The sequence below is a fragment of the Pygocentrus nattereri genome, chromosome 16 (genome assembly GCF_015220715.1).
Source record: "Pygocentrus nattereri isolate fPygNat1 chromosome 16, fPygNat1.pri, whole genome shotgun sequence".
Classification (NCBI taxonomy): domain Eukaryota; kingdom Metazoa; phylum Chordata; class Actinopteri; order Characiformes; family Serrasalmidae; genus Pygocentrus; species Pygocentrus nattereri.
This window is the reverse complement of record NC_051226.1, coordinates 37,727,039-37,741,684: the sequence shown is the minus strand read 5'-3', so window position 1 is coordinate 37,741,684 and position 14,646 is coordinate 37,727,039. Positions and strand designations below refer to the sequence as shown.

At 43.1% G+C, this 14,646-nt stretch overlaps 1 protein-coding gene across 1 annotated transcript; it reads right to left on the bottom strand.

Moving 5' to 3' along the window:
* Nucleotides 1-1,941: 1,941 nt before the first annotated feature.
* Nucleotides 1,942-14,357, bottom strand: mob1bb (MOB kinase activator 1Bb). The gene is made up of 6 exons (XM_017717982.2): nucleotides 14,185-14,357; nucleotides 11,422-11,588; nucleotides 7,912-8,005; nucleotides 5,884-6,017; nucleotides 4,621-4,784; nucleotides 1,942-3,548 (listed from the first exon to the last, which is right to left on the bottom strand). The coding sequence occupies exons 1-6, from the start codon at nucleotides 14,340-14,342 to the stop codon at nucleotides 3,471-3,473; spliced, it is 795 nt and encodes a 264-aa protein (XP_017573471.2). The 5' UTR covers nucleotides 14,343-14,357; the 3' UTR covers nucleotides 1,942-3,470.
* Nucleotides 14,358-14,646: the final 289 nt, after the last annotated feature.

The window sequence follows — 14,646 nt, the reverse complement described above, 5'->3', positions numbered from 1 at the left end:
ACAGCCAAGCGCGGGAAGGCGAAGCGCGAGGTTCATTTTTGGCGGTAAGCCCATCCAGCCAATGGGCGACGGGGAGGCTGCAGCAAAGGCTCCCCATTGGTCAGCATTAGGAGGATTTTGATTGGTTAGGCTGTGTTTTCGCTTTCGACGCCACAGCTGTAGTAGTTCAACCATAACAATGATTACACTGAATAAACAGGGAGAACCTGTTTACTTTAAAGGGCAACTCCACCGGCTTTTCCAAAGAATGTACACGTGATGAAATAGTCGAGATGTAAACAAAGTCATTCACAGCGGTTTGGTGTGAAATGCTCCCTTCTAGAGACACGCACAAAGCCAGAATTCTTCACAGTGGTGGCGATAGGAACCAGACCAGATGACCAGAAACTTTAAAATAAGGGTGGAATGGTTTAAAACGTGTTTATTAAGGGTTATTATTTAGATCATAAACACTTTATAACTCATTTATAAGCAGTTATGACATTCATGAAAAGGTGAGCTCATACACCTGATGAATATGAAGGCATGATGAAGCCAGCGGTTCAATGCTGACTGATGGATTAAGATCAGTAAGCATCAGAATATGAACTTTAACAGTATAAATGAACGTGGGTTCACTATTAGGCAATCAATAGACCTTTTATTGAAGTGTTATAGCTGCTTATTGATGATTATAAGGTGTTTATGACGTGATTAATAACCATTTATAAACTCATTTTAACCAGTATGAAGGGCAACAGTGATCTGATGTTTGTCTAACAGAGAACCCACATTCATTTATACTGTTAAACCTCAGGTTCTGACAAGTACGTTGCTAAAATATCTTATTTTCAAGATGAAATTGAGGCTTCTGTCCATTGGTCTCAACGATTCAGCTTCATTTTAATGAGCTTTGAGAAACACTTGAAATGTCACTTCTGCTCATTGATAAATAGCACCATGTCTTTTTCTTGCATTGTATTTTTTTACCACCTGAGCTCCACTGATCATGTCTGAGTGGTTTTATGTCACAAATCCAGTCATAAATCGTGTTTAGGACCATTTCCCAACCTCTCTTTATCCCTTCAGATTAATCAGGCTGGTTTCGTTACTGTGCCTTTAAGACTGATGTATGTAAATGCACAGAAAGCAGTCTAAAAGTCTGAAACACTCCTTGTAACTTCAGTGTGAGTGGGCGGAGCTTAACTGCTGCAGACTGAATAGGCAGACATATGTAAATGTATTGTGACATCACAAAACCAGTGAATTCAAATCAGCTTAATTTCCACGGTATTGGTATGGACTAGTATGGACTAGTGTGGACTGGTATGGACTAGTGTGAACAGTATGGACTGGTATGGACAGTATGGACTGGTATGGACTGGTGTGGACGATATGGAATGGTATGGACAGTATGGACTAGTGTGGACTGGTAAGGATGATAGGGACTGGTACGGACAGTATGGACTAGTATGGACTATATGGACTGATATGGACAATATGGACAGTATGGACTGGTATGGACAGTATGGACTAGTATGGACTGGTATGGACTAGCGTGGACTAGTGTGGACTGGTATGGACTGGTGTGGACTGGTATGGACTGGTATGGACGCTATAGACGCTATGGACTAGTATGGATTGGTATGGACTAGTGTGGACTAGTGTGGACGATATGGACTGTTATGGACAGTATGGACTAGTATGGACGGGTATGGACTGGTATGGACTAGTGTGGACTAGTGTGGACAGGGGAGCAAATGGTGGGCTTTGACATTTTAGCACTGTTTATGTACGACATCAAACTTTTCCATTATATCTTAAGAAAAACAAGGATTGAACATATTACCCCCCCACACCCCGCCCCCTCAGCCCCCCCCCCCTCAGCCCCCACCAAGTTATCCCATCATGTCATAAGCACCACTCATCACCACAAATGGAATTGAAAACCCAACCACTCTATTTTTACTTGCCAATGTACAGCATTTTATTACTGTAAAACAATCATCGGTAACCTTTCCTGTAAAACGCTCGTTCCAGCTGCCGCAGCTGTACATATCATTTAGATATAATTAAACAAAAATGCCCTAAATATTATACAATCCAGGGAAAATATATCTATCTATCTATTTATCTATCTATCTCCCAGTGGCAAACATTGCTATTCATATAAATATTTAAAAGTTTCCAATAACAGTTGGCACACCTGCTGTAATATTCCTGGGGAAAAAATAGCTGTTAAGGTTAAACCGTTAAACAATGCAGAGTAAACGAACGAACCCGCTAAGGAAAGAGAGATAGTGTTCTATAAACTAAAACAAACAGAGTGGTCAGTAAAAGTGGACGAACAAGAACTACAAACAAAACCAGACACTTAAAAGAGATAAACTCGCCGAGCGTTCATGGCCACTTAATCACCACCAGCGATTCCAATGTCAGATCTACAAAACTAACTACAGAGGGCCACAGTCCACACGTCGGCAGCTCCGATCGCTGACGGAAAACCGCACCAGCTCTGGCCCCAACGGTCCTGAGTTAGTCTGATTTTAACAGCTCTATTAAATATTAACGTATTTAAAGTGTAGATTGCAGCGAGCCGCTCTTTCCACGCGGAGCCAACGCTCGTCTAACATAACACAACTAACGGTGAGGATCTGTGCTTGTTAATACAACACCAAGGAATCCGCATTAAACTAAATCAGCATAAATCATATTCATATCACAATCCTGTCCATTTAAAAACAAAAAAAAAGGAACGCAATAAACTGAAAGCAGAGAAACGAAGGAGAAAATATGAACCGAATATTAATGACTAGTGTTGCTGAGCGTTAACATAAGCGAAACAGCAGTAATTGCATAGGAAAATAGACTTCATATATTCATCTGTATGGCATCCTTTCGCTGTCAGCTTCACCTGCACCGATAACCCAGATCGCCTCCGAGAAGAGACACGAGCACGTCGCGCAGCCTCACCGGTGGATACGTCGTAATAACGATGAGCGGCCACAAGGGGGCGAAACTAAACACGACTTGAAGGCTCGAGGTTAGAAAATAAACACTTTTCCTTCCTTGTAAAGCAACAAAACAACAGAATATATCGCCCAGTTAAGAGTGACCAGCTCACACTCCCTTTACAGCCATTAGCATCGCGCTAACTTGTTTTCTTGTAGCGTTTCCTGTTGCCCGGCTAACGTTAGCTTAGCGTGTGCTATAGAGTACAAATCAGGGAAGGGCGTCTGTACAAAGCGTAAGAGAGGCGGAGAGAGAGGCAGAGAGAGGCAGAGAGAGGGAGAGAGAGGCAGAGAGAGGCAGAGAGAGGCAGAGAGAGGGAGAGAGACGGAGAGAGACGGAGAGAGAGGGAGAGAGAGGCAGAGAGACGGAGAGAGAGGGAGAGAGGCGGAGAGAGGCAGAGAGAGGCAGAGAGAGGCAGAGCGTATGATGGAGAGCGGTAAGATGATGGAGGGATCACTCTTTCTTCCTCTTGTCTCTCTCTATCTGTCCTTCGTTGTCAGTTTCTCAATTAGCTCTTGAAGGGGTGCAAGTTCCTTCCTGTCGATCAGGTTAAACTCCTGAAGACATAAAAAAGACAAGAAACACAGCAATGAGCAAAGCAAAGCTGGACAGACGGTCCCCATCACTTAAAATAAAATAAAAAAACTATAAAAATAGAATATACTATAAATAAATACTACATTTATACTGGTAACCGAATTGTGAAGTCATTATAACGAGATGCTTTCTCGATATTCCGTCTCAGAATACAATTAGTATCTCAAATGAATCGCTTAGTATCTTAAAACAACGACTTGATACCTCAAAATAACGAGACGGTATCTCAAACTGATGTCTTAGTATCTCGGAGTCCGTACCTCAAAATAATGAGAAAGTATTTCAGAATAATCACTCTGCCTCAAATGAATGACACGGTAATTATTTTAAGATACTATCTCAAACTAACAAGATGGTACCTCAAAATAATGAGACAGAATCTCAAAATAATCCCTTAGTATCTCAAACTAATAAGATGTTCCATCAAAATAATGGGACACTGTGTCAAAGTAATCACTCTGTATCTCAAACTAATGACTTGCCATCTCAAATGAATGAGATAGTGTCCTAAAATAATTCCTGTCAAAATAACAACTTAGCATCTCAAAAATAACAAGACGGTACCTCAAAATAATGAGATATCTCAGACAGTACCTCAAAATAATGAGATAGTATCTCAAACTACTGAGATATAACCTCAAAACAATGAGACACTGTGTCAAAGTAATCACGTGGTATCTCAAACTAATGACGTGCCATCTCAAATGAATGAGATAGTGTCCTAAAATAATTACTGTCAAAATAACAACTAAGCAGCTCAAAAATAACAAGACGGTACCTCAAAATAATGAGATATCTCAGACAGTACCTCAAAATAATGAGATAGTATCTCAAACTACTGAGATATTACCTCAAAATAATGAGACACTGTCAAAGTCATCACGTGGTATCTCAAAATAATGATCTCAAATTAATGTGACGGCATCTCAAAGTAATAACATTATCTCATAATATTCAAGTATACTGTTTTGATCTTAATGAGTGTTCAGTTGACCTAAGTGGGCAAACAGAGAAACGAAGAGGCTGAGCGACCTGTACGAAGAAGATGAAGTGTTTGAAGGAGGTGTTGAGGTGGGCCTCTTCCTGTAGCTGCATGACCGAGTCAAAGTGCTGGTGGTAAATATGAGCATAGACCCTGAACAGACGCTTCAGGATGGTCTTTGCCACAGACATGAAGTTTTTAGGGAAGGGGACACCTGGAGAGAGAGAAGGAAAGTGAGAGAAGGAGGAGAAAGACGGGCACATGGGCGTTTTATCTCAGCACCACACTATTCTACACACGTCCTGCACAATACGGATAAAATTACATTCAGTCAGTGCTGCACAGTAACTGAGTAACTGAGTAACTGAGTAAATGTAATGAGTTTCTGTACTTTAGTATTTTTGGTGTATCTGTACTGAAGTTTCTCTGTTCTGGGCGACTTTTTCCTTTCACTCCACTACATTTCAGAGTCTAATATCAGACTTTTTCCTCCTACATTTTGAGAAATCTGTCGTTCCTTTTGGTTTCTGTGTGTATAAAAACGTCACATGTCAAAACGAAAGAAGCGCAAAGCCAGAGCACCAATCAGGGCCCAGCGGTCACTTTGTTTACAGCTGGTTTTGACCTGTTAAAACCTGGCATACTGAAAAGGGTGCGTAGACTCTTTACATCCACTGTATATTAAAATCACCTTTGATGTGATCGGGATTGTCACTACTGGCCCCTCCCAGTCTTCCATGTGCTTTTGTTTTGTTTCTTCCCGGTCCTGCCCCCTTGTTTCTAAACTCCACCCTTGATCGCGTTCGCCTGTGTCTCGTTAACCCGTCTCTGTATTTAAGCCCTGTGTTTCTCCCTAGTTGTTTGCTGGTCTTTGTAGTGTATGATATTGTATTGTATTGTGTTGTTTGGTGTAGTCTCTTCTGGCCTTATTGGTCCTAGTCTCTGTTTTTGTGTCTAGCCTGTTTTCCTTTTTATTTTGTCTGTCCCTCCATCTATCCGTGTTGGCTCTCTGACCCTGATTCCGGATTTGCCCCTAATAAATGTTGCTTTTTTTCACATATGCGTCCGCCTCATCATCGCTCCCTAACATTGGATAAAGATGGGCCTCTACTATAATTCCATCATGTGAATGGCCTGATTCAACAAAACTCCCACTGAAACTCTCATGTGGATCGGAGGTTTAGTCCGGACTCCCAGCCCTCATAAACTACCGTGTGATTGGCTGGAGTCTAACCTGTACACTGCAGCCTTCTATATCACTAATCTGCTCTAATCTAAGCGCTTATTAAAGGTTTGTTCAGTATTTTCTTTACCTATTTTGGAAGGGAAGAGTGTTTCGTCGTCCAGCTGGTCCTGCACCCAGGTCATCAGGTAGTCTATGTATTTTGGAGCAGAGCATTTGATTGGCTTCTTGATGTTGGTCCCGTCTGCCCAGTGATACTCATATCTGTTTAGGAGAACAGCCGTCCATTAACATACACACACACACACACGACTCCATAACACAGACATAGCCATGCCATAAGCATGTCGTAGCATCTGTAGCTGTCATGAGCCACAATGACAGATTCTGTCACGTTGCCATTACTGTAAACTGTCATAACAAACGTCAATATGTCATGAAGTTAACTAGACCACATTGCAAAAATTAAAAGGTGTCAGAACGTCAAACATGATAAGCACCGCTAATCTGTTATAACAAGTCATGACAGTTTGTGGCATCTGCCATGGCGTGTTTATAGCATGGTTATGTCAGTAGCGAACGTTCCTGCACATTCACATGGTCCTCTCAAGCCAAGAAGTATGAAAATGTCTGGTGCAAAACAGAAGGTCACATATAAAGACACGCGATCGGACAAGGTCGGGGTCAGAGGGCTGGAAATCAGGGACGCGCAATGATACCAGAATTATATCGGTATCAAAAGATATCTGCATAAAAAGAGAAGCAGCAGCGTCGGACAGATGTTTAGATTTGGCCGATACTTCAAACTGATATTTCATGACATGTTTATTAAACTCCAGAAGAGCAGAATGTTCAGGTGACACTGGGCTCCTACATTAAAACATCTGCATTTTACTCATTTTACTGCATGTGACCATCTACAAATAAATGCTATATTTCTCTTAGATGCCACTACAGTTTGATTTAGTCCTAATATGATATTTAATAAATGAAGATATGAAGATATGTACATATAAAATATCAGATATTGGACCACAATTTTTACTGAAAAGTCGCAGGGCTGTTGAAATTCACCCCAGGGGTCACCCAAGGACCCCCTTCCACCATGGAAATGCCAAGTGCAAAATCCCATTGCTTTCTTCTTTAATGAAGAAACCATAATCCACGTTTTTCAGCTCATTTTGTGGTAAAAAATCTAAAGCAAATCAAGCTATTAGTGATATATTAGGAAATCCTTCAGTACAATCCGTCAGAATATATGTAAATAAATATGAATATATGTAAATAAATATTAATATATGTAAAGAAAAGCTGATATAAACCGTTTTGTGTTAGCCTGGGAAATATGTGACAGTCCTGCCTCTACAAGCTTTTCGGTGAAATATGACTCGACACGGTTGTGCCAGATGTTGGCGAAGCTACGGCCGCAATTAAAGTGACTATTTCAGTGATGACTGAGATTTTCCTCATTTCGGTGTTGGTATGTTTGTAAATAAATGCTAAATGCTGTTTCCAATGATGAAAAGCTTTGTACTCTTCATATTTGTCACTTGGAGGTTGTGTTGTGTTTTCTGAATATTGCATTTAAGTGGCTAAGTATTTAACCCCTGTGTGGTGTTGGTGTGCTTGTTACCCACCAAATTATTGTTTATTTTAAATCAATACAGGCATAACAATTTATGTAAATACCAGATGTTTAAAATATCACGAGTGGCCAGCGTAGGGTTCTACTGTAGCAGCTGTAGCTAGTCAGCAGCCTGTCCATGTTGTCCACCCTCAAGAGCTGCTACATGTGGGCATTTTTAACAGTCCAGACAGGACATGTCAGTACAATAAAGGAGTGCTGTGGTTTGGAGAGTTTTCCTCTCTTTTTGTCCTCAGTGAGTTTTATGCCTCAACACCTAAGAGCACCCGATTCAAACAACAAGACTTTTTCAGTACAGAGCAGGCTAACGACTAGTCCAGTCAAAGTTCACAAGAGGCGTCGTCTCAAAGCAGCTTCCCAGTAAAATCATCCTTCTAAAATAAATATTCTTCTGCTGAGTTTTGACATTTCTTCATTTCGTCCTGTAGTGTACAGGTTCCAAACCATTTATATAGAAGGGTCTCTGTACACCCAGCCTAACACACACACACACACACACACACACAGGCTTACTTGGGTCCCGCTGACATAACCGGACAGCTGTCCTCAGAGCAGAAGTCTGTGATGGTCCCATACAGCATGTTGATCTGATTAAAGAAGTCCACCGCTGCAAAACACAACACAGACACTCTAACATGTGCGTTTAAAAGCAATAACAGCCAGAGCTGAATACTGAACAGCATGCAAAACATTCATAATCCTGTTACAGTCGTAGGAGAATACGGACTTCGGGGTTTTGCCCAAGGATTCTTATGTCGCTGTTGTTGGAAGCCCGAGTGCCATTAAAGCGACAGAAGGACACGCTGAACCAAATTCTGAAATTCATGTTTAAACTTTAGATACTGAGGTAAGATCCAACTTGTTACCGACATCATTTCCAATTTAAAAACTTTGAAAAACTATGAAACCAGAAAAGCAAAACAAGCATTCCTACTAGTGGTCTGAGAGGTTTGGACCCCACTGTAGAAACTTTAATTATATTGTAATCTACGTTTTAGGCTACACTATATCAGTTAGAAGCCCAAGGCTGGTGTCCATGCACCTCTCATGGGAACAAAGCTGTACAAACAATCTCAAAGAGGGTGTGTTTGGGTGGGTGTGTTTCCGGAGGGTGGTGGGGGTGTTGTTTGGGGTCAAACACTGTCCATCAGCTGTATGTGTGTGCGTGTGAGTGTCTCTGGTTCCGGACTGTGTGTCTCTGTGTAAATAAGGCTGCGCCACTGAAACGGAGAACAGGACAAAGCGGCCTACTTAAGATTCAGCGCAGAGCTCCACACGGTCACTTCAGAACAGGACACAATCAGATCGGCAGCGCTTACACTTTTGCACGACTCCCTGTTTAAGTCCCAGCGTTTTTACGATCGCTAGCAAGCAGCAGTACAAACCTGGCGGCCACGGTCAGCAAGAGCGCATTTGACCCTCATAGTTCATAATTACAGGCTGTTTGCACTGTGTGAGGTGTAGCTCCTCCTGTGGGGTCAGAGAATGATTGAGTAGTATGAGCATTTATGGGGACAGGATGAGGAGGAGGGGGTAACGCCAGTTTCCCATGTGGCTACTTGATTCACACACTGCCTTTACTTCAGAAAAGAGTAGAAAACCGATAAACAATGAATTTAACCGTTTATTTTGTTCACCCTAACCATCTAGATTTTACAGCAACAGTACATTTTCTGTATTTTTCTATAGGTTTTAATATTTAGAGAGATACACCCGATATAGGACGATACATATCAGCTTGATTTGAGCAACAGAAAACACAAGTAACTGCTTGAACGGTGCCATTCAGAGTGGTTTGTAGTGAAATGGCTGATTGTAGAGACTCGGACGTCTTTACAGTGGTGGTGATGGGAACCAGGGGTTACCATGACTACAACACAAATATAGACATTTTATGTACAATCCAGAACCACCAGAGAACCTACACGAGTCTTCTGAGTTTATATGGAAAAACACTGTCTCAGGCAAAGTATTTGCAACCAATCATTTTCTCTGAGATAGCTTTTAAAGGCATTTAATGCTTTGGGCATCTTAAATCAGCCACGTGTACATGCAGCCTAATAATCCGTTAATAATCCGACTAATAGCTTGACTGGAATAGAACAAGTTCATGTAAACCCGTCAGTCGGAATTGTCTAGTCCAATTGAGGCCATTCACACAGTTTCTATCTGACTGATCGAGGTGGGTAATCCTGTAAATAATCCGTTAAATAGAATAACATCCGTGTAAATGCCTGCATCCGATTACGTTCCCTATCGGAAAGTTTCAGTCCGTTCTGCATGAGCGTCGCGTCACAGTGAGAGTTCATACCGTTCAACACAGCGGAGCAGAAGCTGGTCTGCAGAGGAGACGAAGTTCATGCTCTGATCTTTAAAAGACGGCGGTGGGACGGACGTCCAGCTTATGCGTCTCAGAGCACGACGTCTTCCTCTCGGCCTTCTTTAATAAGGACGTGTGAAGGACGTTTTCCTGAGTCTGACGTCATTTTAAAGCAGTTAAAAACACAAGCACTGCTCACTGCTGCTCATCTCACTCTGACTGGTTGGCATGGTAACGTCTACACTAAGCGGTCCTCTATGTATGCACATCATTTTGGATAGGATTACTTGTAGTGCACATGTAAACGGGGATTTTCATCAGATTGTTGAGCAGAGTGAGAATAAATACCTCAGTCTGAATCTGTAATAAGAATGAATTCAATCGGATTGGAGAAAATCTTTGCATGTAAACACAGACAGTGAGAATTTGTAAAGAGAACAAGAAGTGGCTCTACTCTGGCATCACCCCATGTTTGTCTGTTTGTAAGATGACGAGGACGTACTTTATGATGATTTGAGTATAGTAAAGTTGTCTTGTTTAAAAAAAGCAATAAACATGTTTGACATGTTTGCATGTTTTTGACTTGAAAAGGGAAAGAACTGGTGATACTAAATGTGAGACAAATGTAAATGTAATTCATAACGTAGACGTGAAAGCAATGAAAAATCAACATGCCACAACTGTTCAGCGAAAAAAACGATGATGCAAGAAAAATCCAGAATTAGCCATCCAGTCCACCGAATTCACGATCGATTCACCAAATCTGAATGACGAGACACCGACAACACTTCAGTGAATTCTTCTCATCCAAAGCAATCCTAGAGCCAGCGCTGAAGAACTTGGTCAGCCAAAGTGACGCTTGCCTTTTCATCTATGGCCAGTTGCCATGGTCACCATCTGAAAGGACCAAGTGCTCTGGAGAGCTCCGGCCAACCCGGCGTGCCAGCAGACATGCAGACGACATGAAATCTACAGAGCGTTAACACAACTTGGGGTTCGCCAACGGTGAACGTTTCTAAACGCAGACCCCAGAGTCACTACTGCGGTTTTGCTTTGCTATTAAAATGTAATTACATAGTTACAAAAACCACATAGTTCATTACACAATGAAGTAGATTTGCATTTGGTTTGAATTCTCTTTTGACCGTTTTTTCATTGAAAGGATATTTTTTTCTTTCTGAAAAACAAGACTGTTCAACAACAATCTCCTCTTCTACACACACAGACGTGGTCCAAACTGAAAGTTTAAAATTTGCACTTTCGCCGCTTCTTTCAATGAGTTATGAGTCAGAAACAATTCATATAAAATCCCAGCATGATTTTGATATTGGCAGTAATAACTGTGATGGTTTCACTGTTCCACATTCAGATGTGAGCTTTACCCCCCCCCCAATCACCCACTAACATCATCAAAGAAACACTATAATATTCGTATTCTCATTCTAACAAAGACTTTGTTATTTTTTGGTTTGTTTATTGGTGTTTATATAGAAGTGAAATCAATTCCTGTGACAACGTTCCTGCCTTCTTCCCCCCATGGAGCCAATGGCTTTTCCGCTGAGCTTAATAGTAAAAGCATCACGGGTCTCAGAGGAGGGGAAGTTCTAGCCTTCACCCTCCCAGCTTGGTAGCATTGTGTGAGAACAGGTAGGAAATGTAAACGACTAAACAGGGAAGAAAAGTGCACGTAAGCTCCCTCTTACTGTTCACAGCCACCCATTCGTTGAGGTCTTCTCCGTCCGGCAGCATCACGGCCATCCGCAGGTTCCCGCTGCCCAGCGTGGCCTCCGCATGTTTCAGCAGCTCATACTGATGAGAACCTTCCGGGATGTTCTTCTTCGGCTTGAACGTCTTAGACGAGCGATTTCCACTGAGAGGAAAAACACAGGCAGACAGACGAGAAGGAGGTCAGAGAGACAGAGAGAGAGAGAGAGAGAGAGAGAGAGAGAGAGACAGAGAGAGAGAGAGAGAGAGAGACACAGACAGAGAGAGAGAGACAGAGAGAGAGAGAGAGAGAGAGACAGAGAGAGACAGAGAGAGAGAGAGAGAGAGAGAGAGAGAGAGAGAGAGAGAGAGAGACAGAGACAGAGAGAGACAGAGAGAGAGAGACAGAGAGAGACAGAGAGAGACAGAGAGAGAGACAGAGAGAGAGAGACAGAGAGAGAGAGAGAGAGAGAGAGAGAGAGAGAGAGACAGAGACAGAGAGAGACAGAGAGAGAGAGACAGAGAGAGAGAGACAGAGAGAGAGACAGAGAGAGAGAGACAGAGAGAGAGAGAGAGAGACAGAGACAGAGAGAGACAGAGAGAGAGAGACAGAGAGAGACAGAGAGAGACAGAGAGAGAGAGAGAGTTATATTCAAACACTTATACATGGGTTTATGAACCAAAAACAGCCATGGTCACTTTCCAGCCCCTCTTACTCCGACAATTAAACAGGCTGTTTTTGTTACTGTGCCTTTAAGACTGGCATATGTAAATGAGCTCTGTTCTGATTGACTGTCTCATTCAAAAAGCAGACTGAAGCACTCCATATAACTTCAGCGTGAAAGGGCGGGGCTAGACAGCAGCCTTCAGCCAATGAGTGATAATACAGAACATGGAGAGGTAAATACACGTCGATATTGTTACCACTTTTATTCTCTTTCTCGTTTTTCATTGCTTCACCTTTGTGACATCACAAATACAGCAAAAAATAGGCCACTTTTGCTGATTATCCTGCATGTATGGACATTACGGACTGGCACTTTTAGAACCTTTAACGATGTTTATATCCTACATCGAGCTCTTATCCCAAAAAAAAAGAGGAAATTCGGTTTCCCGGGACGCGGGCCCTTTAACGACCCCGGCTCGGGGGATGTTTACTCAGAGAACAGCTCCATTTGCTGAGCTGCTGGCTGTGGAAAGAAAAGCAGTTCCCTTTTCATGATGTGACATGTCTTGAGAGAGCAGTCATGGGATATTCACATCACGCACTGCTTCCTCACAACATCTCCGTCCAAGTCCTCCTTCCTGTCCGACAGGACCGCAAAGACAATGAGCTCATGATCTTGATTTCTCAGCCAACTTCAGGTCGGTCAGCTCAAACCAATCAACAGTGCAGGCTTCCAGAGTCCAGTCAAGCTCTGCACATCAATCAGCCACAACACTAAAACCTACGATTCACCTGTTTCTCTGATACTCCGTTACCCTGTTCTTCAGTGGTCAGGACCCCCATGGACCCTCACAGAGCAGGTACTGTTTGGGCAGTGGGTCATTCTCAGCCAACTGACGTGGTTCTGGTGTGTTAGTGTGTGTTGCGCTGGTGCGAGTGGATCAGACACAGCAGTGCTGCCCAAGCTTTTAAACACTGTGTCCACTCACTGTCCACTCTGTTAGACACGCCTACCTCATCGGTCCACCTTGTAGATGTAAAGTCAGAGACGACAGCTCATCTGTTTGTGTTGGTCATCCTCTAGCTCTTCATCAGGGGTCACAGGTCGCTGGATGTTTTTGGTTGGTGGGCTATTCTCAGTCCAGCAGTGACACTGAGATGTTAAAAACTCCGCTGTGTCTGATCCACTCAGACCAGCGCAACACACACTAACACACCACCACCACCACGTCAGTGTCACTGCAGTGCTGAGAATGACCCGCCACCCAAACAGTACCTGCTCTGTGAGGGTCCATGGGGGTCCTGACCACTGAAGAACAGGGTAACAGAGAAACAGATGGACTACAGTCTGTAACTGTAACTACAGAGTGAAACTAAGCGGTCAGCGGGGCTGAGAAAGTGGACAATAAATGTAGAAACTCCAATAGAGACCATCAGATTCCTGGAGAATACCTTTGGATCCCTTTAGGAATCCAGAATCAGTAGCTGGTCACCTGTTAAACCATTAGGCATCCTTTACACGGCGATAACAACCCATCAGAAAAGCCATAACACACTACAACACCATCAGGAACCAACAGAAACACAATGCTTTCTATGGGTTTTCCCAGCAGGGCTACCGGTTCAACGGCAACACACAGGCATTACATAAGACACTGCCACCCAAACGCTGCTACAGCTGGCTAAAAGTTGACTTCCGATTCGCCAACCTGTTCTTCGAATTGTCCCGTTCCACCTTAAAAGACGCCGCAGTTAGTGCTATAACGCCTGAGGCGCCAGAATGGAACTGCTGCGCCATTTAAGGTGGAACGGGACAATTCGAAGAGCAAGCTGGCGAATCAGAAGCTTCAGCTTCTTAGAAAAAAAAACATTTATCAGCGGGAAGATTTAAGACATTTACTGTCTAATTAAGAGTCAAATTAGTCGAACTGCTCCCTCAGCTCCCAGCGAAGCGGCCAGCCGGGCTGAGCAGCGCTGGAGCCTCAGCAGCTTGTTGTGCTAACGGCTTAGCTCAGTAGCGCAGAGGCGTAACTAACACCGACGTTTTCGGGCCGTTTCTCGACAAAAACAGGCGCTAGCGACTCTCGGGACTCACAATAAGAAGCTCATCGTCTCGTGTGAAGGTGGTGCAGGCGGGGAGGCTCCCTCCAGCTCCCAGCTCAGCCGCGCTTCTGCTGTTCGGGGGTTTATGGCCGGCTGCGCTGCTGATCTACAGACCATCTGACCGGAGAGGCTCGTTCCAGTCGTTTCCATCGCGCCCTCGTTCACTTCCCCTTACGGTGGAACCCAACGACGTTCGGCGTACGGTTAATGCCGGGAACCCGTTCCTATCAAAATATAGAGCTAGGAGAACGTTTTCCATAATTACGACCTAGTATCTCGTTGTTATGAGCCAGTATCCAGTCATCACAGCGTAGTATCTCATAATAATGGCTTAATATCTCATAATTATGGCTTAGTATCTCATAATTATGACTTAGTATCTCATAATGATGGATTAGTATCTCATTGTTATGAGTCAGTATCCAGTCATCATAGCGTAGTATCTCATAATTAT